The sequence below is a fragment of the Gobio gobio genome (genome assembly GCF_949357685.1).
Source record: "Gobio gobio genome assembly, chromosome: 23".
Taxonomy (NCBI): domain Eukaryota; kingdom Metazoa; phylum Chordata; class Actinopteri; order Cypriniformes; family Gobionidae; genus Gobio; species Gobio gobio.
In genome coordinates, this window is record NC_137119.1 from 24,425,281 (window position 1) to 24,450,715 (window position 25,435).

At 36.9% G+C, this 25,435-nt stretch overlaps 1 protein-coding gene across 5 annotated transcripts in view; it reads right to left on the minus strand.

Moving 5' to 3' along the window:
• arfgef1 (ADP-ribosylation factor guanine nucleotide-exchange factor 1 (brefeldin A-inhibited)) overlaps positions 1–25,435 on the minus strand; it is a 97,150-nt gene that overhangs the window by 6,346 nt on the left and 65,369 nt on the right. For 2 of the 5 annotated variants that reach the window (XM_079806582.1, XM_079806586.1), the window contains 23 exons: positions 24,735–24,846; positions 23,972–24,177; positions 23,781–23,865; positions 23,376–23,541; positions 22,650–22,801; positions 22,408–22,536; positions 21,860–22,060; positions 21,610–21,754; positions 20,947–21,034; positions 20,811–20,851; positions 17,650–17,819; positions 17,272–17,423; positions 15,157–15,329; positions 7,703–7,863; positions 7,121–7,251; positions 6,683–6,812; positions 6,354–6,489; positions 6,035–6,173; positions 4,721–4,790; positions 4,456–4,576; positions 3,981–4,120; positions 2,559–2,727; positions 2,176–2,314 (listed from right to left, as the gene is read on the minus strand). In XM_079806582.1, coding sequence (XP_079662708.1) covers positions 2,176–2,314; positions 2,559–2,727; positions 3,981–4,120; positions 4,456–4,576; positions 4,721–4,790; positions 6,035–6,173; positions 6,354–6,489; positions 6,683–6,812; positions 7,121–7,251; positions 7,703–7,863; positions 15,157–15,329; positions 17,272–17,423; positions 17,650–17,819; positions 20,811–20,851; positions 20,947–21,034; positions 21,610–21,754; positions 21,860–22,060; positions 22,408–22,536; positions 22,650–22,801; positions 23,376–23,541; positions 23,781–23,865; positions 23,972–24,177; positions 24,735–24,846 — 3,156 coding nt within the window. The remainder of the gene's footprint in view (positions 1–2,175; positions 2,315–2,558; positions 2,728–3,980; positions 4,121–4,455; positions 4,577–4,720; positions 4,791–6,034; positions 6,174–6,353; positions 6,490–6,682; positions 6,813–7,120; positions 7,252–7,702; positions 7,864–15,156; positions 15,330–17,271; positions 17,424–17,649; positions 17,820–20,810; positions 20,852–20,946; positions 21,035–21,609; positions 21,755–21,859; positions 22,061–22,407; positions 22,537–22,649; positions 22,802–23,375; positions 23,542–23,780; positions 23,866–23,971; positions 24,178–24,734; positions 24,847–25,435) is intronic. The other 3 variants (XM_079806584.1, XM_079806585.1, XM_079806583.1) reach the window with 3 other exon arrangements.

The following is a 25,435-nucleotide window of genomic DNA, read 5'->3' on the forward strand; positions in this document are numbered from 1 at the left end:
CACCCTATTAGCAGTGTAGTCTGAGAGTCATGCCAAATGGGAGGATACAGGTCTGAGACTGGGATAGAGTCAAATTAGTGCTCAGTGAAGTGAGTTTCTTGTTTTAAAACTTAATTTGCTAACACTAATGTTTCTTACCAAACTAATCTAACAAAACAAAGCCCTAATGGTGCATGAAACAGTCTTTCTCTGCTGGATTCAAGCCAGAGAACCAATCCCAATTCAATAAAGCAATCCCACACTCTCACTTCAGGAAATATAAGGCAGAATGACCTTTGTCCATCATAAAAATGAACAAATTAGAATGAAGAACCCACGTGGCTTTTAATGCACTGCCGAGTGTTTTAGATTCTGAACATTTGAGGACTCTAGACTTAAAGGTGCAGTATGAGATTTCTCAAAATCATTGAAATGCATTCTGACTTATTTACACTGTTAAAGAGTTGGATTCTCATGTTCTCAATCAACAATGTCACTAATGAATGAATGAATGAGGCATTAAATAGCACTTTCATATGTACTACTGTACACCCAAAGCGCTTTACACTCATGTCAGGGGTCTCTCCTCAACCACCACCAGTGTGCAGCATCCATGGATGATGCGACGGCAGTCACAGTACAACGGAGCCAGTGCACTCACCACACACCAGCTATAGGTGGAGAGGAGAGAGGGCGATAAGAGCCAATTCAATGGATGGGGATTATTAGGAGGCCATGATTGGTAAGGGCAAATGGAGGGAATTTGGCCAGGACACCAGGGTTACACCCCTACACTTTTACGAGAAGTGCCATGGGAGTTTTAATGACCACAGAGAGTCAGGACCTCGATTTAACGTCTCCTCCGAAGGACGGGAAGTGTGTTTGAAGTGTGTTTTTGGTTGTGAGGGAAAGATAACGCTGGGTTATTTGGGAAGCTGAAGAAGGTTAAGGAAACAGTGGATGCAGTTTGTTTTTCCGGCGCAGCAATGGAGTTCTGCAAGTGTGTTTGTTTGTTCCCCGTTATGAGTTGAAACTAGGGCTGGGTATTGACACCAATTTCACAATTCGATTCGATTTCGATTCACAACCATTCGATTCGATTTTCGATTATTTTCGATTAAATTCAATATCGATTATTTTGGATATGTATTAGGTATAATACATGGAAAATGTTCTCAAGAAAAACACATTCTGAACTAATGTTGTAAACTATGGGAGTCAGTTGATACCACATTAGCCTAATAATATTGAAGGTACAAATGAAGAGATTTGTATATAAACACTTAAATGACACTTAATTGTTTTTTTTATATATATAATATTAGTTATAATATTAACTTTACAATTACAGAATCATAATTCTACTCCAATTAGGTTTTTGAAATATAAACATTTAAATGGATTTATTCATACATACATGCATTAAATATTGACAATGAATATCCTATGTAATGTGGTGCATATAATTAGCTAAATGCTCCTCTCTAGAGTTAATTTTTCTAGCTGACTAACGAGTTTATGGACACTGGATATGTTTTTTCTGAGGAAAATGTGACGTTACATGACATTGTTTACAAGCCCTTTTACTGATGTCTTTCTGCGGTTGAAACACTGCTTGAGTTATTCTATGTGACATGATATGGATTTCGGTAAGTTGTCCTGCATCTTTTAACACACTTTCAGAAGCTCGTTCATGTTTATTTCGTGCTGTAACTGGTATAAGGCGGAAGAGAAGATCCGTTCATGTTTGCTCCGCGCTGCCGGTTCTCTTGAGCTGAGCTGCGGCAGAGCGATCTCGCGCCACAGCGCCAAAACGGTATATGTTTTTGAATTTCGTTAAAAAAATAGATGTAATTTGAAATCTTAGACTTTGTTTCATATCAATAGTAATAAAGCACAAAGAGAACGCAAAGTTTCTAGGGGGAACACAAAACAATTGTGAGAGAACGCAAAAGCATTGACAAATAATTTTTTTGTCCCTTTAGGGGCGCCATAGATTTCTGTTATAGTGGTAGTCCATTATTAACATATCAAAAGCCGCCTGTAAGCTAAAATGGGGACGGAGAAGATGTGAACTGTACCGTGTACAAAAGACAGCAGAAGCTATGAGCATGTAATTAGCCCAATAATGTTTACATGGCCACAGGGCCTGAGAGCACAGCAGTTCCAGTCACGAACGTGACAGTGATGTCTTACTTGAGCAGTCTCCTCTGCACCTCCTCCCAGGCGTCCTGCCTGCTCTGGTCCGTGTACATGCGGAAGAGGATACGCAGGCCACACGCCAGGCTGCTGGTCTCCTGTTTCAGCAGATTGGGCTTCGACTTCCCTTTGAAACCTGATCACACACAGAGACACAATGAGCTCTTTTTATGTGGGACGGGAGAAGAAATCAAGCCAGACGTAACACAGACTTTCCATTAGGCCACACAGGTGACTATCTGATAACGGAGGACTTGATACGACGTGGCCTGTAAGCTATGTGGCGGCTTTTGTAGATGTTGAGAAATGAAGTCATAACAATGGATATATTTATTGGATCTCAAGATTCTAACAACAACAAAAAAATCAGTAGTACTGACCAGCTTTCCACAGTGCGGTTCTCTGTTCATTATTGGAGTTAAAGGCCTTGGCAAAGCGATGAGACTCCAGCAGACAGTCGAGCAGTTTAAAGAGCTGTTCTGAGGTCAGGTAGCGATACATTCCCTGGTCCTGAGTATCCACATGTACATCGGCATCCAAAGCATCTCTCTGCAGGAAAACACACTTCATTTAGAACTGACTATAACTTCATACACACCATATACACAAGACAAAATCTTCATAAATCTGTTAATAAGTTCAAGTCAATAAATGTTTGTTGTGGCCTAGCATAGGGGTTTGCAAACCTTTATTCTTTTATTATTAATAAAATATTATTTTGAACGTATTATTACTAATAGAGCAGAATTTAACTGGAAGATTATTTTTTATTTCCACTTTTTTCTCAGAACTTTTAGTAAAAATAAATAAATAAAAAACTACTTTCACATTATGCCTGTTTCATTTTGCTTTTTAAACACAGGTCCTTTATTCTTTTGACAGATAAAATATATATAAAAAGATGAAATGTCAACAAATTAGCAACATTTTCTAGATCATATCAATTCAACATTTACATGTATATAAACACACACACACCCATATATATATATATACACACACACACACACACACACACACACACACACACACACACACACACACACACACACACACACACACACACACACACACACACACACACACACACACACACACACACACACACACACACACACACACACACACACACACACACACACACACACACACACACACACACACACACACACACACACACACACACACACACACACACACACACACACACACACACACACACACACACACACACACACACACACACACACTTTTTTTTTTAACAGTATTAAAAAATTAGCTGTACTCGTGGGCCAGTGTTGGCATTGTTAACTAAAACTATTTAAAACGTTTTTGGGAATTAAAATAGACAGATATTAGATATTAGACTGAAAACTTAAACTCTATAAATGAAAATTAGAAATGTTGCTTTGGCAACTAACCGAAATAAGTAGGAGTACTAAAATGACAAACTAAAACTGAAAAAAAAAAAATATAAAAAAATAATTAAAGCTGCATATAAATAAATATATTTAAAAAAATGGACAAAAACAACAACACAATTACAATATTTTTTAAAGAAAATTGAAAATATAAAAATAAAATATAACAATTTAAAATATTAATAAATACTATACTAGATTAATAAATACTAAAATAGTATAAGAATAATACTGACGGGGGCGACGCAATATGGCAATGTGATTGCATTCCTATTTCTCTTTCTAAACTCTCCTTTCAATAAAAGTAGCCAAAAGTATATATATATAAAAACCTGACACATTTGTTCATAATCAGAGTTTGTAAAGATCCTGAACTGGTACCTGTGCTGCTGCCAAGTTTTCAGCATCCTCCTTCCTACTGGTTGCAGGAAAGAACACAATGTTGTCTATGGTTTGAATGAGCTCCAGCTGGACCACACACTTTATGAGCAGAGCTGCAAACAGCCTCTGTTCCTGGGCTTCTGGGGAGGTCACATTTGGAAGCACAAAATGAACAGCTGACCAGCTGATATGTTTCAATGTGTTTTGTGTGTATTATGAAATCAGGCTAAAATCTGGTCTAAAACAATACTGTTAAATACGATTCATTAAAATGATTACATGGGTCTCTGGACAACTTGATTCTAATAGGTAATTTGTGGCGTTACAGTTGTATAATGAGTGCTAAAATTTACAATTAACAATATTCATCAATTTTGTTGAGCTTCAAATCTTTCAGTTATGAAATATGAAGCAACAACAACAAAAAAATCAACGAAGAACAATGATCTTAATGGTTGGCCACCATGATACGTGCCTAAAGCAACACTGAACTGACTCTGTCTGCGGTTGTCAGCCAAAGCCTTCTCCATACTGTTCACAGACTGCTGGTCATCTGATCGAGTCTGAATATCCACTGACTTCTGGGAAATGGAGTCCTGTAAGCACCAGATAAGTACTTATTATTAATATTATAGCATTAGAGGAACTCCTACAGCACAGCGCTAGAAGAGCATCTGGGTATGATGACCCTCCATGAACACTTCCACATTTAGCACAGTCTGGAAATATTATTTGCATACCAGCTGTTTATCAGAGTCCAGCTGTGTCACGTGATCTCCCTCTGTACCAGCCGCTCTCCACGTCAATAGCCTGTAAACAACAAATAGTTAGAGCTATACAGCAGGTGCTTTTTAAAGTTTGATAAGGTGAAGTACATTTTTGCCATTTTGAACAGACAAATATAGCGTTTTAAAGTGCTTATCAATTGCATTGTGCCATCTCAAGCTAAATGAACACATTTAATTTATGTTGGGATGTAATAATGCATTCAAAAAGTTCATAGGATTGTCATGTCAGGTTAAAATAATACATTCAAAAATATTTGTTATATAAGTGTGCCTTCGAAAGTGGACAGGGTTTGATGGTAACAGGGCTGAATATTTATTGCAGCTATTTCTAAAAACATGAAGTATTTAATAATCAGTTGTTTTCTACAGCTGATATTTCTACAAATAACGAGTGTTTAATAAGTTGTTTAGAATACCAAATCATAGTAACAGGGTTGACTTTTAGTTAATTTAGCTAGATGATGTTAATTAGAAATTTAATTTAATGGAGATGTTTGGACAAATATTAAGTATTTAATTTTCGGTTGTTTACTGTACACACCAACAGTAACAGGGTTGACAGTTTTATAGTAAATTTAGCTAAAAGATGTTTATTAAAAAGATAATTTAATGCAGATATTTCTACAAATATCAAGTGTTTAATAATCAGTTGTTTACTATACAAAATCATAATAACAGGGGTAACTGTTTAACAATTAATTAAGCTACAAGATGCTTATTAGAAAGAGAATTTAATGGAGATATTTCTACAAATATCAAGTGTTTAATAATCAGTTGTTTACTATACAACATCATAGTAAAAGTGGTGACTGTTTTACAGTTAATTTAGCTACAAGATGCTTATTAGAAAGAGAATTTAATGGAGATATTTCTACAAATATTATATGTTGATCAGTTGTTTGCTATACAAAATCAGTAACAGGGTTGACAGTTTTACAGGTAATTTAGCTACAAGATAATTGAATGTAGACATTTGTACAAATATTGAGTACCGGTATTTAAAAATCTGTTGATTACTAAACAAAATCATAGTAACAGGGTTGATATTTCAAGATAATAGTTGCTGATAAACTCATCTTTAAAGGGTTCACATTCGTGAAACAAGGACGCCATAAGGATACATTTTTTTATTTATGGATTAGTTGATTACTTTTAAAAGTCATTTTTGAATTCTTTCACAATTGAATGTCATTTTTACACATGTACACTGGGGACATACATGGCATTCATTTTGTAAAATGACCCATTATAAATTCTGAAACTCACATGTGTGGGATGGTGGTTTTGAAGATATCTAGCATACAGTTGCATGTCTTGTCCCAGGTCTCAGGGTTAAACTTCTCACCGTTGAGGATGACCACGTTTTCAAGGCAATTAGTGCCAGATCTCGCTAATTGCTCATTATCTGTGAGGAGAGATGAGCAAGTGAAATTATGACCTGAAGTAATCATTTACATATGTATTTCAGTGAACTGTCCATACACAAATCTTCTAGTCATCAGTAGTTTGCACAATGTGTATTGTTTTCTCAACAGGCTCACTGTAAATGTACTGCAATTGTATCTTGTCTATTGTGTACACTGACCTTGCTGCACACACCAGTAGAGCTGAGAGAGGATATCATCTAACAGAACATCACTCAGAGATTCAAAGTACTGCGTGAAAACGTCACAGATAGCATAAAGTGCATGATTACAGGTGGTGGTCATCCACTCCGCTTTCTGTGGGAAGAAACAAACCCGAACATTAGCCACAGTTTTCCGTGCTGACATGAAGATACAGGAGTGGGTACCATATGATTATATGAATGCCAGAGAGAGTCCCAGTCCAAGCAATATCTGTGCTGGTGACATATCCTAAAAAGGGAGATCTTATGTTCTTCTAGGACAGATTTCAGTGCTGATGTTGACTTGCCTCAGTCTGTTGCTCAGGAAGCTTCATGTTGTCAAAGATCCTGAACACAATGCGGAACAGATCCTGCCACCAGTGTTTCTCGTAGGTGTGACCGTACGTCTTCATCACCTCAAACATCACTGTCAGACCCCTGACAAATAAAACAATAATATACTGTAAGGAGTGGGAAAAGATTGACAATACTGTACATTTCAAAACCAGCACCTAAAACATTACAAATGTAAAATAACTATTTTCTAAATTAATATATTTTCAAAAGCCATAACTCCAGTCTCAGTATCACATGATCCTTCAGAAATCATTCTAATATGCTGATTTGCTGCTCGATAAATATTTCTTATTATTATCCAGTTAAAAAAACAAAACAGTTGGGCTGCTTAAAATGTTGTTGAAACTGATATATTTATTTGAAGAAAAAAAAAATATTTTGGCTCTGACCTGGTCCGGACGTCCAGTTTACACCTGTTGATGATGCATGACAGCTCAAAGAGGATGGGGAACCAGCCTCTCACCCAGACGCGGTCCTCCGGCGCGACGTTCATATCATCACTGGTGCAGTCTTTAAACGCCTGCCGGCACAAACATAAGCAGTTCGCTCACAGAGCCACATTTGCTTTGATATCGCATGTTAGCACATACTCAAGCACATGCCGCTTGACTATAAGCTGCATTTATAGATCAAAAGGTTTTTGCCCCAATCTGGCAACCCTCGGTGAGATGAGGTGGAGGTCTCCTTGTGGGTTGCCTTCGCTAATCTTCACTTTAGAGACACAGGCACAAACTCAGCTCATAACACAATCACCCTTCATGAAGAGCAGAAAATAGATTGCTTACATTTTCCATCTACTTACTAAAGGCCTAGGGTTTTTCTCATTAAGGCACCTGGTAATGAGAATTTCCTCATTAAAAGTGCCTTGTGCTCTCCTTAAGTGTAATCCATTCAGTGAATATCTGTGGAAAGCCTGACCCGGGGTCAGATCATAATTCAGCGTTATGGAGAGCGCACTCGTTAGCACTGACCTGAGGTCGGTCGGAGACGTATTTAGCGCAGTGGCGGATGAGACGGATGGCCTCCATGCTGGTGTCAGGGAAAGAAGCATTGCAAGCGAACTCAGACAGACATTTGACAGCGTCTTGGAAGGAGTCGATGGTAGCTGGGAAATGCTTCTCAAATACATTCGCTGTGAGGTGAAAAGAGATGGCAGAGCCTTTAACAAACAGCATTTTATACAAATACAAATTAATTCAAAGTAAATGTTTACAATGCAAATCTTCCTTCCCAATCCACCAAAGCTCACCGTCATGGCAATGGTGTCACAACCATGATCACATTAACCTACGACCGCCCACATTTACATATCAATGACTATTCAGCATATTTAGCAGCTTTGCAGACGTTTGTTGCTCATTTTACATGCATGGTACCTTATTACATTTAGAAGACTTAAAGGTGCAGTGTGTAGTATTTACGAGGATCTATTGACAGAAATGCAATATAATACACATAACTATGTTTTCAGTGCAGTGTTCATTTCATTGACGAATAATTTGTCATAATTTTCGTCAACAACCTTTTTTCACCGACGAAAACGAGACGATAACTAAATAAAAACTAGTGTTGTATGACAAAAACTATAATGAAAATCAACTGTCATTCTCGTCAACAAATAAAAACGAGACGAAAATGTTAGGGAGGGACGATTAGGGAAGAGATCCAGTCAAAACTGATGTCCTGACTCCTGTGTAACAGATGCGCACATTTGATTTGAACGTGCTGATCTAACCGCTGGAGAACACGGCGCTGTTGCGTGTTCTACAGGCTCACTCACGCATCCCCAATACAGCGCTCCAGAGTGGCTCACAATCAATGAATAACACACATTTATGCCAGGCAATTGTTTATGAACTAATGCTGATGAATAATGACAATGTTTACTTTATGATGTTTATATAGTAATGTGTTTTAGATGGTTGTAACAATGCATATTTTATCTCATCATCTGAACTTGAATGAGCTCCTGCAACTGCAATAGTAAGGCGAGATTTCAAAATAAGAGTCCCGGTGTATTTCCAGCTGGTTTATAATTAAAAGTCACGCATTATATATTTGTTTTTGCTTACACAATAAACTGTATTTGATTTCATTCCCATTTAATTCATAGTCAAGAGGAAAGACCAGTATTTGACACATATTCAATAAAGTATCAGGGTTATAATAGTTAACTAAAACCCATTAAAAAAAATATTTGTTACTTGAAATTAAATAAATGTTAACTGAAATTAAAAAAATAAATAAACAAACTTATTTGAAACTTTAGCTTAACATGATATACTAACTAAAACAGAAATACAAAGTTATAAAAACTATATAGATGTTTTTAAAAACCAACAAAAAAGTGAACTCTCTTTTGTGTATTTTTAATGTCTGTAAGACTGAAAATACTGGTTGAGGCCCTATTCTGAGACAAAGGGTCCCCACACAACCTCACTTCCACAAACTACTAATAACTCACACAAGAATATGGTTTAATGTGAATGTTTTATCATTGACTGTTATGTTTTTGGTGTCATTTGAAATGTCTCAAAGTGAGTGGTACAGATATCTCATATCCAGATAGATAAAATAAAAGGTAATAAGGTTTTAAGAATTTATGGACAACTGACTTAGAAAAGAAGGTGGTTATCTCAAGCAAATGTTCACCAACCCCCATTAAGGTGCGACCACTGCATGTAAATTTCTTTTGTTAGCACATGTTTCCATGTAAAAGAGGTCTGGCTATTTAAGGAGATGCAGCAGAGAGTTCGAGGCCTTTCCTGTACTTGAGGTCGGCCCGTGAGGCTGAGGGAGAAATCTCTCAGCCTCATGTACTTCTTAAAGTTGGGTGAACATCTTCTCTTTACTTAATCCTGAGCATTTGATGTTTCGTATCGATTATCTTTGAATTGATAATGGAATTGGCATGATACATTTACCTGACATAATAAATTGTTACATTTGATTATTCAAACTGATTTTGACTTTGTTCACTTGATGGTTAAAAGGAATAGTCAAACATTCGCTCACTTTTAGTGAGGCACAGATATTATTAAAACCTTTCATTTATGGAGTCAGATGAAATAAACGAGTAAATATATGATTAATATATGACAAATTTAACCAACCAATACTTTGCATGAATAAGGACAGAACACGTGTGACCTTCCCTGTGTATTGGCGAACCGGCAGATTGGACCAATTTCACGGGCCTTACAAAATGGTGACCTCGACGTGATTGCAACACAACAGTCTGTGTTAAAACGATTACAAGAGAGGCTGGAAGTGCTACATGCACACGCTGCTCTGAAACAACAGCAGTCAGATCTGATGAACGATGCACAATTCAACCCAAACTCTGAGGTGAAATTCTCAGAAGGGGACATGATAATGATACGCGTCTTTGTGAAACAAGGAGCTTTCACGCCCCGATGGCATGGACCATATGAAATTAAAGCTGTATGCAACAGCTGTGTGGCCACATCCGTAAAAGGAAAATTGAGATGGTATCACATGTCACAGTGCAAACTATTCAAAGGTACACAGAATAAATAAATAATTGTCAATGTTTTCCTCTTCATGTCTTCCAGGTTGACTGCAGCAATCCCATGGAGACCGGAAGAGAGAAAAATATCAGGGCCCACGTGCATCAGACTGGGCCAAAGGGTTTCACTCACACACAACCTGAATTGCGGGAGGTGGGTGTGGAAATACTCTAAGGGGCCATCCATGCCAAAAATTGCTATCACACCCAAAGAGACATTTACATGGCCTCCCGGTTTAGCACCGGAACCAAATTGTGCACCACAAATTTGCTGTAGGTCAGGTAGTACACACCCACCTGTTGAAAGCTTTTCAGGATACACTCGAGCACCCACATTCATGCACAACATAACCGCCTGGTACCAACTTAAAATACATCCAGGCGAAACAACTGGCAGTATGCACACTGTACAAGAGAACAATAATAATGGCATAGACCCTAAGTTATGCTATTATGTCAAAAGTTTGGAACACTTAGGTAAAAAGGTTGTAGATGTTGTATTCTAGGCCATGTGTCCTGTGTAAACTGAATTAAACACGTGTGTCTATCTGAAAACAAAACCTTGTCATATTCAACGTTCCAGAGACGCGTCAGAGAACGTAACAACTCTGAATTTTGAACAAAAATCATAAATTCTCACGTTTGAATTTATTCTGAATTACTCTGAGATTTGTTTTTCCCAAATAAGATTAATGGATTCGTATATTGCTACAAGGGTGCGTCAGAGGTTAGCGACGGCTAATAACTGATATCAGGGAGTGTGCGGGCGACTCGGATGAGGGGAAGGGTTAGTCTGACTAGGTTAACCTAGCTTGGACGCTTCCGATGACTTCGGTTCTAATTTAATGATAAGATTGAATTGAGTTCTTGAAGGGCATCCAAGGGGGCTATATAATATATCTTTGATTGTTGCGCGTGTACGGCAAAGTCCTAGATATTTAGCCAACTGCCTCAGCTCCTGATCTTCGGAACTGACCACTTGTTAAGGAGACCTTGGTGAGGAACTCGGAGCGATATAGTTTCCTAAATTGAGCGGGTAAAATACAAATTAAAAAGAGTAAATGGAAGAATCAAACGTTAAAATAGCCATTTAAAAAGACTAAATGAGAAGAAAAGGTATTTGAAACCTAGAAAAGAAAAAAGAGAAACAGCGAATGTAGATCTTATAATTATATTATAACTTGAATTATAATAAACATTATATTACATTCGCCGAGCAGGACAATAATTGTAGAAGTGTGACTTTCGTCAATTCGAAATCGTCAATTTCTGAAACAGAATTTCGTTTGTGTGCTACCCAGTGCCAAAAAAGGGTAGAGGTCTGCATTTATTTTTCACCGTTAAAAAACACGGCTAGAATTGTGGCACAGGTAATAGCAAACAATTGTGCAACAACTAAATGTAATATAATAAACAATTCAGACTTGGTCAATGAAACTCGGTTTCATGTGACATCTGGAATTAAAATGGCAACTTACATGATAATGGAACAAGTAAAAGAATTCCACACGTCTGAATTTAATGCTTTAAAATATTGGAATTATCTGTGGTTCGCTCTCCTCTGTTTTCTGTCTCAGGCTTACTTCTGCAAAATGGTGGAGTCCACCTGGAGCAAATCCATGACAGCGGAATTGAGACTCGGGAGATGGGTGAAAAGACATTATAAAAGGCCTTTTCACACGTCACACTGTCACATCACTGCATAAATATGACCTCCCAGTTTAGAACTGGATCGAAATTTGCAACACAATTGTTATAGATTAGATTCCACCCATCTCCTAGACATGAACACTGAACACACCCCTCCATCACTATACCCTCACAGCATCATCACCTGGGGTAGACCAGATAGCTTCACACACACAGGGTGGAGTTGATCTCATGATCATTGTCTAACAGAGACACAAAGAACAGCATACGCTATTCACAACAAACTGCCAACTAATGTAACACACACACACACTCTGACATTCTAAAAAACACTCTCACACAAAACCATTGATTGGTTTACACCGACCACTTGCTACATTTCTGAAACTTATTTTGATTTTAATTTTGATTTCTGCTTATTTCTTTGAGTAATTCAGAAAACATTTCTGAATCTTTTGATTTTAATTTCTGAAACTTATTTTGATTTACTCACAACAATGTTTTTGGACATCAATTCAATTGAATCTCTATGTTTGGTTAGACCAAAATTTAGCTGACACTCTTCATGAAATGTTGATTTAACCCAGCACTGGTTGATTTGTTAGAATGCCATTTATTGAAATATTTCTAGAAACAGGATAAGAGCTTATAAGATCTTCCTTTGTCCTTCATTGACCCACTATAGGAGTACTATTGGAATGGTAATTAAAAATCAGGTAATTAATGAGACCAAATGTACCACTCACATTTGCTGACATGAACATGGTATTTTACATTGAACATGACATGATTTTGCATTATGCATTCCTATGCATTTCCTTACGACTGTAAGTTCATATATGTGCTCAATCGTGAATCGGACATTTAAGATGCTTTTCAGGTGTCAAAGGAGAACCCCTTCATCCACTGAGGTCTGCCCAGACCACAGGGTCAGATCCTCATCGTTGAGAAGGTGCCAGGGAAGCGGAAGTTTCCCCATGAAGGAATGACACGTTAACTGATCAAGTCACAAGAGGTCCAGATTGACTCTATGAACTTTGCTCACGTCACAGGAATACAGGAAGAGAACCTGAACGCATCCATCCACCTGCCGGACTCAAGCTATACACCTGGTGAGAACAGGTGTACTGCAGGTGAACACAGCCCACTGAGCTTCTACAGATGCCAACATTGCAAAAACAATTTTTGTGCTGCATCTTCAAGGATTATAACAAACGTCTTACTGTGACCCCGTAAGTGTTCATCAGAATGTGACCCACGGGATCAAGGAGGGAATCTGTAAGACTGAAAATACTGGTTGAGGCCCTATTCTGAGACAAAGGGTCCCCACACAACCTCACTTCCACAAACTACTAATAACTCACACAAGAATATGGTTTAATGTGAATGTTTTATCATTGACTGTTATGTTTTTGGTGTCATTTGAAATGTCTCAAAGTGAGTGGTACAGATATCTCATATCCAGATAGATAAAATAAAAGGTAATAAGGTTTTAAGAATTTATGGACAACTGACTTAGAAAAGAAGGTGGTTATCTCAAGCAAATGTTCACCAACCCCCATTAAGGTGCGACCACTGCATGTAAATTTCTTTTGTTAGCACATGTTTCCATGTAAAAGAGGTCTGGCTATTTAAGGAGATGCAGCAGAGAGTTCGAGGCCTTTCCTGTACTTGAGGTCGGCCCGTGAGGCTGAGGGAGAAATCTCTCAGCCTCATGTACTTCTTAAAGTTGGGTGAACATCTTCTCTTTACTTAATCCTGAGCATTTGATGTTTCGTATCGATTATCTTTGAATTGATAATGGAATTGGCATGATACATTTACCTGACATAATAAATTGTTACATTTGATTATTCAAACTGATTTTGACTTTGTTCACTTGATGGTTAAAAGGAATAGTCAAACATTCGCTCACTTTTAGTGAGGCACAGATATTATTAAAACCTTTCATTTATGGAGTCAGATGAAATAAACGAGTAAATATATGATTAATATATGACAAATTTAACCAACCAATACTTTGCATGAATAAGGACAGAACACGTGTGACCTTCCCTGTGTATTGGCGAACCGGCAGATTGGACCAATTTCACGGGCCTTACATGTCAAAAACAAAATGATGTCAAAATGTCAGTTCAAGTGACAGTCGGTTATGTAATGCTTAAATGTATTACAATTTAACTAAACTCATTAGATTTTACGAGACTAAATCTACTGTAGATTTAGTCGACTAAAATCGTATGTATTTAGTCGACTAAAACTAGACTAAAACTAAAAACAATTCAGGTGACTAAAATATGACTAAAACTAAATGGCATTTTAGTCAAAAGACTATGACTAAAACTAAATCAAAATATGCTGTCAAAATTAACACTGTTTCAGTGGTGTATATAGATCTTAAATAATGTACCGTTATGTTTTTATTACATTAGAATGAGCCATTTCTAGCTACGTACACCGCGGGTCCCCTTACAGTGAAATCGTCATTTTGTGCCGTCATGTTTCTACAGTAGCCCTAAACGGAAAACTTCTCTACAGAGCGCTAGTCACTCTCTGTGCTCTCCGATGACGACATTTTTGTCCTGTGTTGGCCACCGTAGCATCTCTATGTGTTTCGAAAGGGAGGGGTGAGCGGTGGGTGATTGCAATTCACAACCTCACCGCTAGATGGCACTAAAATGTACACACTGCACCTTTAAAGCTCAAAAGCAAAAACAGTCTGTGTAATTATAAGTATGGAAATGATAAATAATAAATACCATAAATATCAAATCTAAATAACTTATTTATAATTATATAAATTATTCTAAACTAAATCACTTTCTGGCACAAATATAGTGTACAGAAAAAAAAGGTAATTAAATTAAATTTAAAAAATATATATTTTTTAAATAAAATATGTACTTGAACTATATATTGCAGGTAATATAAAGTAAAATCTAAAAGTTGATCCACCAGTGAAAATTTTCAATTTAGCTTTTTCTCATTTAAACCAAACATTTTCATAATAAATGAAACAATGTTGTGATTCGTATAACCATATTATGATTTTTTATTATGTGTTCAATCTTTTCAAGTGGTAAAACTTTCTGTTTATTTCCAGGTTTAATAATAATAATAAAAAAAAGAATAAATAATTGTGGTCTCAGACTATTGAACCCCAGTGTATTACGAAAGCCTCTTAAATATTTATTCCTGTCTTGTATCCTAAATCAGAGTATCCTTGATCTCCATGGAGGCACTTACTGACGATGTGTCCAGTTGTCTGGAAGGCCAGCTCCACTATGCTCTCATCCTGATCGGAGGCAGCGAGATGAAACACAGAAAAAATGTTCTTCCACCCTGATCTAATATTCCCAGCCTGAGAGTTGACCATCTGGGCTATGCAGCGGACCACCATGTCCCTAATGGTAGGAGATCTGTAGATACAGAAGCAGCATGTGAATAAAGCAGGAAAAAAACATACACACACTCGTTCTCTTCATCTCATTCTGCAGGGGCAAACGTGTGTAGACAAGTTCATTTTTCTCCATCAGTCATGGAGTTTAGTCATGATGGCTTCTGACACCGTGTGTGTGTCTGTGTGTGTGTGTGTGTTCACTCACTAAGCCTAATGAGTACTGCAGGGTCCATATGAGCTAATATAGCAGTGATGAAGAAGCTACTTTGAAAGTAAAGATTGCCATGCTGCATATAATTTAAAGTAGTCAGGCTACATTTTCGAAAAAGTAGTTAGCTACTTTGGCGCAATGAGAAATTTAATGTTGGAAGTTGGAAGCATCATATTTGAAAATGTACTAAATGTACACAAAATAAAACTGAAATACTTTACATAATTGAATTTGAACAGCAGCATTTAATAAAATGTTTTTCACTACAAAATTCAAATACTGAGTGATGACAATGTGAATCTTAAAAGCAATTTATTAAAATTAATTGTTCATAACCAGTGTTGTTATTGTTAACTAAAACTAAAATTTCAATTGAAATATAGCTGAAATCAAATAATATATAAAAATGTGATGAAAAAATTTACATAAAAACTTATTTCAGTTATATTCAAAGGTAGATAAAAATAAATAAATAAATAAAAAACCCTAATAAAAATGACAAAATCAAATACCCAAATCACTAAAACTAAAATGATACCTGAAAATATAAAAACAAATCAAATTCACAATATTAATGAATGCTATAATAGTGTATAAATAATCCTAAAATAATTATTTTTAATAAAGTGATCGTAACACACTGATTAACTAAACTTACTTTTAAGGCAGTGCCTACTTTTCAGAAAATTAGTTTGACTTTGGAAAAGTTACACTATGGATCTACTGTCACTTGATTACATTTTTTTTAGTTATTCTCAATGGTTCCATACACCAAGCATGTTAAAGAAAGGAATTTAGAACTATGTAATGTTAGTCTAGAAATCTAGATGCACCCTAGTGGCAGCAAATCTAATTTGCAGCCAGGGCGTCTAGCAAGTCTCCGTTGGCTTGCGACCGAGCAGGAAAAACTAAACTCTGGTCAGGCCAATCATATCGTGTATTTAGTTGGTGGGCGGGCTTAACATAATGACGGCAGAGTTGCGGCGGTTCCGCATGCTACTTGTAAACAAAAAAGCTGGCGAACAGCGGTCTTTCGAATCGGCTTTGGAAGACTTGGAGTTAAGCTTTTCTTTGAGAAAAGAACAAAGAACAGCACTGAAGTCATTCTTAAGAAAGGTAGATGTGTTCGCAGTTTTGTCGACCGGATACGGCGAAAGTTTAATCTTATCAACTAGCTCCGCTTCACCTTCTTCGTTGCTCTGGTTGGTTGTAGCGCTATCCTATTGCGTGCAGAGGGAATTTGAAAGACAACCGTTTTTCCCGCCCTTCGGATTGAGCCCTGCCAATGGTGTGTTCCCAGACCCAACATCTTGTCAGCCTAATGTAATGTAGCTAGATTAATAAACCAAACCTTTGTTTATGTCTACAATACATTTCCTGAATGATCAAAAATGTTTACCAACACTTAAAAGGAGAACATTTTATATATGTAAACAAGACACTGAACATGACATGAAGATTTAAAAAAATATGTGGATGCAAGGCATTCCAGTCTCCTGAATCCAGAACAGAGCCCTTCAGAAGATGACATTTAGAAGCAGTACATCTGCCTGAGAGAGAAAAACAGCTACGCTCAAAACAAGCTTTGCGCCTCTAACCTCTCTTAAGGCAAGACTTGCACAGTTGTACGTCAAACCATGCATTCATTACAATTTGTTTGGTTATTCAACTGACACTCTATATATGAAGGTCTGACCTGCGTTATTAAGTGATATTTCACTTTAATCGCAGTGTAAATTGACACGCTCACCTGTTCTTTTTCATTATGTGCTCAAACGGCCTGAGGAAATCCTTCTGGAATCTGAAATTGGCCAACTCCCCCTTCTCCAAAAATTTCATGGATAGCTGCCTCAAAGAGTCCACAGCGAAAATAGCAACATCCTCATTGGGATTACAGCCGACCTGGGCCAAAACAGAGAGTGAAAGAGACGGGGAACATTAAAGCAACGAAAGTGCTGTGTTTTCATTTTCGGCTCTTCTTCAATCTATTAGATATGCCCTCCCGCAGGCAGAGTGAAATTTAAAAGCGTCATTAGATTTCTCTGATATCATACAAAGCCACCGAGACACACACTCTTCATGGACTGATTTCCTTCCAGCGTTGATTTGGTGGCTGCTTTGAACTCACCTTATTGAAATGATCCCCTATAACCTCCCATATCCTGGACCACTGTAGCCTGATACGACCCATGTTGTAGTACGATATTTCCACGATCTTCTGCAGACTGAACATTCGAGGGTGTGTAGGGGAAGCCAATTCATCCATCGATACAGCACACAGCCATCGGACAAAGTCCACTGCAAGACACAATAAGGTGTCACTTAAATCTTCTCAGAATTGAAAGGAGTGTGGCGCTTGCAACGTTAAGGTCATGGGTTTGAATCCCAGAAACAAATACTGATAAAATACAGTTTGAATGCAATATACACTACTGTTCAAAAGTTTTTCGTTTTTTTTTAGAAATTAATACTTTAATTCAGCAAGGATGCATTAAATTGATCAGAAGTGACAGTAAAAACTAGGGGTTTGACAAGTGCCACGAGATCTCGCAAAATTAAAATGGGAAGAGATTTCTCGTCGAAAAGCTGTCTCGCGATATCGCAATAAAGTGAGGGTGAAATTAGCATAGAACATGCCACCGCTACGTGTACATTACATCCTACACTATAGCTTTGCTTTTATATGGAAATAAAAACCATTTAATTCAGTTGGATTAACGGCCGCTTCAATTTTAAACTATTTTAAACGTCTGCTCTGCTCTGTGTGCGACTGCATCTGAGCTGCAGGAATCACAGTTCACTGATAATGTGACGAGAGTAAGGTGAGAAGATTGACAGAAGTTGACCATGGCGGAGGATTCATGCGCAACAGAGCCAAGCGTCTGATAAATGTCTTATCTTGTAGGATGCACGCTCAGCACCGCCGCTCCCTATACACAGCGTACGTGCGATCGTGAATCGAAAGCGAAAGTAAACGCGAGCTCCCTGCAGTGTTAATTTCGTTGACGAATAATTTTCATCAATTTTCGTCAACAACCTTTTTTCACTGACGAAAACGAGACGATAACTAAATTAAAACTAGTGTTGGATGACAAAAACTAAGATGAAAATCAACTGTCATTTTCGTCAACAAATAAAAACGAGACGAAAATGTTAGGGAGGGACGATTAGGGAAGAGATCCAGTCAAAACTGATATCCTGTGTAACAGATGCGCACATTTGATTTGAGCGTGCTGATCTAACCGCTGGAAAACACGGCGCTGTTGCGCACTCTACAGGCTCACGCATCCCCAATACAGCGCTCCAGAGCGGTTCAATCAATGAATAGCGCACATTTATGCCAGGCAATTGTTTATGAACTAATGCTGATGAATAATGACAATGTTTACTTTACGAGGTTTATATAGTAATATGTTTTAGACGATTGTAAAAATGCATATTTTATCTCCCTCATCTGAACTTGAAGCATCCTGCAACTGCAATAGTAAGGCGCATTTCAAAATAAGAGTCAATGTGTATTTCGAGCTTGTTTATAATTAAAAGTCACGCATTATATATTCGTTTTTGGTTACACAATAAACTGTATTTGATTTCATTCCCATTTAATTTATAGTCAGGAGGAAAGACCAGTATTTGACAAATATTCAATTAAGTATCAGGGTTATAATAGTTCACTAAAACCATTAAAAAAAAATCTTCATTACTTTAAATTAAATAAATGTTAACTGAAATTAAAAAAATAAAATAAAACTAATTTGAAGCTTTGGCTTAACCTGATATGGCCTACTAACTAAAACAGAAATAGAAAGTTACAAAAACTATATAGATGTTTTTAAAAAAAACAAACAAAAAAGTGAATTGAGCTTTCGTGTATTTTTAATGTCAAAAACAAAATGATGTCAAAATGTCAGGTCAAGTGACAGTTGGTTATGTAATGCTTAAATGCTTAATGTATTACAATTTAACTAAACTCATTAGATTTTAGTCAACTAAAACTAGACTTAAACTAAAAACAATTCAGGTGACTAAAATATGACTAAAACTAAATCAAAATTTGCTGTCAAAATTAACACTGTCTCCCTGATGCACGCAAATTACAGTCTCCCAATATCAAAGCTATCTTAGGCTGGGCTGTGTAGTTATAACTTAGCTCTGCTCTCTGTTAGTCTTTGTTTGCACTTTGAATATTGAGAGAGTACTTTGATTATGGTTGCACTTATGGTTTGCATTTAATAAGACTAAGAAAAAAACTTTTCTTTTTGTTACTATGTTCAATTTGTGGCAAGGACTTCAATTAGGAGGTCACATGCAGCCTCAGTCAGAAGTTCTGGGAGCTCATAATTCATGTACAGTAAGATCTGAAGAGCCAATCAGTTGAGTTTGTTTGTTACAGTGCTTGTATATTGTTGTATTTCAATGCATTTGATCATTCATACTCAGAAAGTAAAACTGAAATGACATTCATTACAAGATGATTAGTTAAAACATTTCAAAATGCTCCCGCAGACTATTTTTCCAGTCATGAATTTTGTCATTGAGGATTTCTTAGAAATACTGTGCAAAAATCTTGTCTCGTTCTCGTGAACCCAATCTTGTGTCTCGAGTCTCGTCACACCCCTAGCAAAACACTTAAAATCTTACAAAAGATTTCTAATTTCAAATAAATGCTTAAATTCATGAAACAATTCTTAAAAAAATAAAAATGAATGAATGAATGTATGTATGTATGTATGTATGTATGTATGTATGTATGTATGTATGTATGTATGTATGTATGTATGTATGTATGTATGTATGTATGTATGTATGTATGTATGTATGTATGTATGTATGTATGTATGTATGTATGTATGTATGTATGTATGTATGTATGTATGTATGTATATATATATATATATATATATATATATATATATATATATATATTTCTCAACACAACCTTTTCATCATTGATAATAATAAGAAATGTTTCTTGAGCACTAAAATCAGCATATTAAAATAATTTCTAAAGGATCATGTGACACTTAAGACTGGAGTAATGATGCTGAAAATTAAGCTTTGCAATATGGAAATAAATTACATTTCAATATATATTGAAATCGAAAACCTTTATTTTAAAATGGTAATAATTTTTCACAATATTACTGTTTTTACTGTATTTATGATCAAATAAATGCAGTCTTGGTGAGCATTAGAGACTTCTAAAAGAAATCTTTTGAACAGTAGTGTAAGTCTTAAATATACATGTCTGCCAAATGCATAAATGTTAATGCGAAGTCTTGTACTTACCAATAGCATTTCCATCAAGTCTGGTAGAGCCTGTGAATATCCTGCAGTGAAGAATATTTGCGTTAATAACATTCCAGGAGCATATTAGTGTTTGTTACATTATGAGGTTCATCAGAATGAATGATAACCATCATACCGGTCCACAGCGACTACCACACTTTGTGAGCTGGTCTCCCCGATAGACTCCTGAATGCTTGCGATCTGTTTGCGATCAACGTTCCCTCCTATTGTGAGAAAAAGCACAGTTGGATTATTTTCACACTGCTGGATAATTATACTGGATTATGATAAAGCTATCTTAATGGATCATATTTAAGCTTTAGATAAAACGTTTTGATGATGCAATGGCAAAAGGAAAAGCTGCAATGCAGATGGTGCTTGTGTTAAATGTCACAGTTTTTGTCTTTTTAAATTCAGTCAATATTTTGTCAAACATGTTCAATATCATACTCACTTTATAGACCAAACAAACTAAATTGTAAAAAATCTGACAACTGTACAAAAACTATCTATTAATTTAAACATGTTAAACATTTCAGGGATTTATCAACATAAATATAATCTTAAAATCATTTAATTATTGCCATGCTGCATCCTTTTCATCTGTTAAGTCCAAAATTCTAAATAATGGAGAGAAAAAAAAATCTAAACATTTAGCTATTCATTTATCCACATCATATCATTTAATATCTTAAATTCTTAAAATCATTTAATTATTAAACTGTGCTTTTTCTGAAACAAACATTTTCAGTAATAACGAGATGATCGTTATTGCTCGTGTGAAGTGTGATTGACTGACCCAAGCCCAGGTACTCATCAGACGTCTGTTCCTTGGTGCTGGTGATGAAGCCTTCCTTCCCCCGTACGGTTCCTGATATGTACCGAGCCTTCACTCCTGTTCCGATGAGCTGGGCCAACTCCAACTGACTAATGCACTTCAGGATCTGCAGCGCACACAGAGAGAATGATAACACCTCTCAAAATCTGCCGATCACAGCGCATAGGAACTATGCAGGCCAATCAAAGGGCTGGGTTTGGCAAGTGCTCACCTCATGCCAGGAGTTTCCTAGGTAATTTCCATCCGTGTGAGCCACTGTAATGAGGGTCTTGATGGTGTCGATGTTCTTCTGCTTCATCTCGGTGATGCCCGAGCTGGCCGTCAACAACGTGAAGCGGGCCAGAGCCTGAACGTATGCGTCTCGCTCCAACTGGAACGAATCAAAAGAGAACAAAAACCTTTCGGAGGGTTTCTGTTTGGTCTGTTTCTTACTGAAAGCTACCATATGACTTGGAATGTAGTCATATGGACCACTTTTATAATGTTTTTGCATTCTTTTTGAAGCTTTACAGCTCTAATCTTCATTTATTGTAATTGTATGGAAAACAGCAACATGCACATTCCTCAAAATATCTTTTTTGTGTTCCACAGAAGGTTTGGAATGACACAAAGGATAATAACTATTCCTTTTTTTTTTGTTTTTAAAGTTTTTAAAATGGCTTATTCAGACAGAGACTGAACAGTAATGCAAGCAAATGCTAGGCCTTTCTCGGCTTTAGTAAATGACCTCTCCACGGTTAATGCAATGTGTGAAATTACCTGAATGCTGAAGATGCATGCTATCCTGATAGCACAGCGGATTCCCTCAAGACACAAAGAAGCCACCTCAGTGTCATCACAGTCTTGCAGACCCACGCTGAACGCAGCCAGAAAGGGTGTCCAGGCCAGCTATGAGAGATCAAGAAAATATGGGATGGGTATGTGCATCCAAACAGAATGCATGTGGAAGTGCATGCACAGAAGATCTTAAACATGTATGTGTATGTGCATGCACAGAATACCTTAAACATTGGTCTGACGTGCTCGAGGTGGGTGGCGCTGGTGAAGGGGGCCTGAACGTGGCTCACAGCCTCCATCAGAGCCTTGGCTGTCTTTGCCATCTGCTCCATCTCAACATTATACAGAAGCCTCCTCTGCTTCTCACTGGCCACACCTGATCCAGAGACAGTAGCAAAAGCTCCACCAGTTAACACAAACCACACCTCAAAATATCAGAATACTCCTTATATCTCTAGAGACAGCAGAACATAAATGTTCATTTGTTCGCTTGGAAGTCCAATAGCTTGTATTTAAATATAAAAGTTATTTATTTAATTGTTTTATTTTAATTATAAATTATTATTGGTTAATTATAAAAAAAAAGAAACATATAATACAAATTATAAATAACTATACTGATTACTAATTTAATAATTATTTAAATTACATTCATATAAAAAAAGCCAAATATCCAGATTTTTAGCTTGTTTTATCGTATTTTAAATGAATTTAAGTAATCTGGATGCCCCCAATTTTGTTAAGGCCCCCGAGTGGGCCCCGGCCCCCTGGTAGAGGAACCACTGATGTACAGTCTACAAGTCATTATTGTAAAATAATTATAAGGACTGCCATGACCCCATCAAGCAAAAAGACATTTGGCCAATCGTAGCTTTTCTATGCACATGATTCAAAAGTTTATTTGATTCTATGATATTGTCACCATGTTTGTCGGTATGCCAAATACTCACTTTGCTTATTTGACTTGATATGTAATTCCTTTGTCTCCTTCATAGATATTTTTTTCCCTGCGATTTCATCATAAATGGCTGAGAGATACTCCTCTGGTAAATCTTTACTGTCATTGATACCTCGGTTCATCTTGATGTATTGCTCTTTCGTCATTTTATTCTTCACCTGTGCCAAGATAAAGGAAACAACAGATCAGTAACGTTCTTCCTCTTGTTTTCTGTTGCGTTTCAGAAACATCCATCACCCTAGATTTAGCTATTCCGCTCGCATATCAAGATTGAATGCCAAACAGCCGTTTCCAGCTCCGACGTTCACATTAACATTCATAGACTCGGGAATGAAAAGAAAATGCATCCTGCATTCGCTGAAGATTTCAGTGAACAATCAGCACTCGGTGCACTAACCTGCGGACTGTGTAGATCTGTAGTCAACATGATGATTGAATACGCGAGGACGTATGCTGTGTCTGCGCTGGCGAAGAGTGTTTGCCTAAGGAGAGAGATAAAAGAGACAAACAGCGACTGAGTGCAGTGTTTGCGGCATAATTAGAGATGTAAGTTAATCTGTTGAAACAGATGGGGATCGGCGCACTCACCCTTGGTTGCATTCTAAATATCTAGCAGCAAATTTCTCCATCAGTCGATCGATTTTCTGGGCCTCTCCGGGCAGACGGAAACCCTCGAGGAACGTGCGCAGCGCTGGCACAAAGTCTTTGCCCTGGAAATCCATTTGGTCGACGTAGGCATACATAACCTCTTTATTGATGCGATCGTTGTCTCCGAGAAACTCTCCTACCTGGATCTGTCATGTTGGAAACAGAAGAGCGAATGAGTCACATATTGATTGTGTAGGTAGAGAAATAAATAGCAGAAAAATCATGTTTTATAACTCAAAAACACATGCTCCATGCTATATTCTAAAGCCACACTGACAGACACTACTGACTGGAGAAATCATTGAGCATCATTGAAATGCAACGTCTCTCAAAGTATTCCACACACATCTCAAGTCATTCAGGAGGTTGAGGGCTGTTCGGCTGAAGTGCCCTAATTTTAGGGCAGATATAAGGGGCTGTCTTTACCCATTACTGCTAGTCTTTTGAGGCTGGATGAACGAGCAAATGAGTTGCCAATTCATCACACTGAAGGATCAAATCATCTCTAAGTGGAAGTTTGGTAACACTTGTCTGGAGCGTCTTAATTTATTTTATATTTTTTACTTTGTTTTTCAGGAAGCCCTGCAGCTACAGAGAGTTTTATTACAGTATACTGCTGTAATGTAAAAATGGATTGGATCTAGGCCACAGTACAGGGAAGAAACATGGCAAGGGAAAATATTGCAGGTAAACAATGACTTACAGAGTCAAGCCTTTCCTCTTGATGTAAAAATTGGGCGATATCTTCGGGCGTGGTTCCCAGCATGCCTTGTTCCTGCAGGTACTGAATGCCCCTCTTTGGTTTTTTGTTGAACCTGTGCATTGTGGTAAATAGAACATATGATCAACATATTCACATTTTGCATTCTGAAGGTAACGTCTGCACTGCAGTGTGTTTTTGTCTGTGAAAGGGTTCATGGTTTCCCCTGATGTTATGATGTTAGTAAAGGTGTTTGCACCAAAAAGAGTCATAATTTTGTTTTGTCACCTCCCTCTCACTGTTAAATGTGTGGTTTTTGCTGCTTTTATTTATAAAATAGGGCTGTCAAAAGATTAATCGCGATTAATCGCATCCAAAATAAAAGTTTGTGTTTACATAATATATGTGTGTGTACTCTGTTAATTATTATTTATATATAAATACACACACAAGCATGTATATATTTAAGAAAAAAATATTATTTTTATATATAAAACATTTATATTTATATATATATTATAGATTATATAAATGTATATACAGTATATACATGCAAATATTTCTTAAATATATACATGAATGTGTGTGTATTTATATATAAATAATAATTAACAGAGTACACACACATATATTATGTAAACACAAACTTTTATTTTGGATGCGATTAATCACGATTAATCTTTTGACAGCCCTATTATAAAACA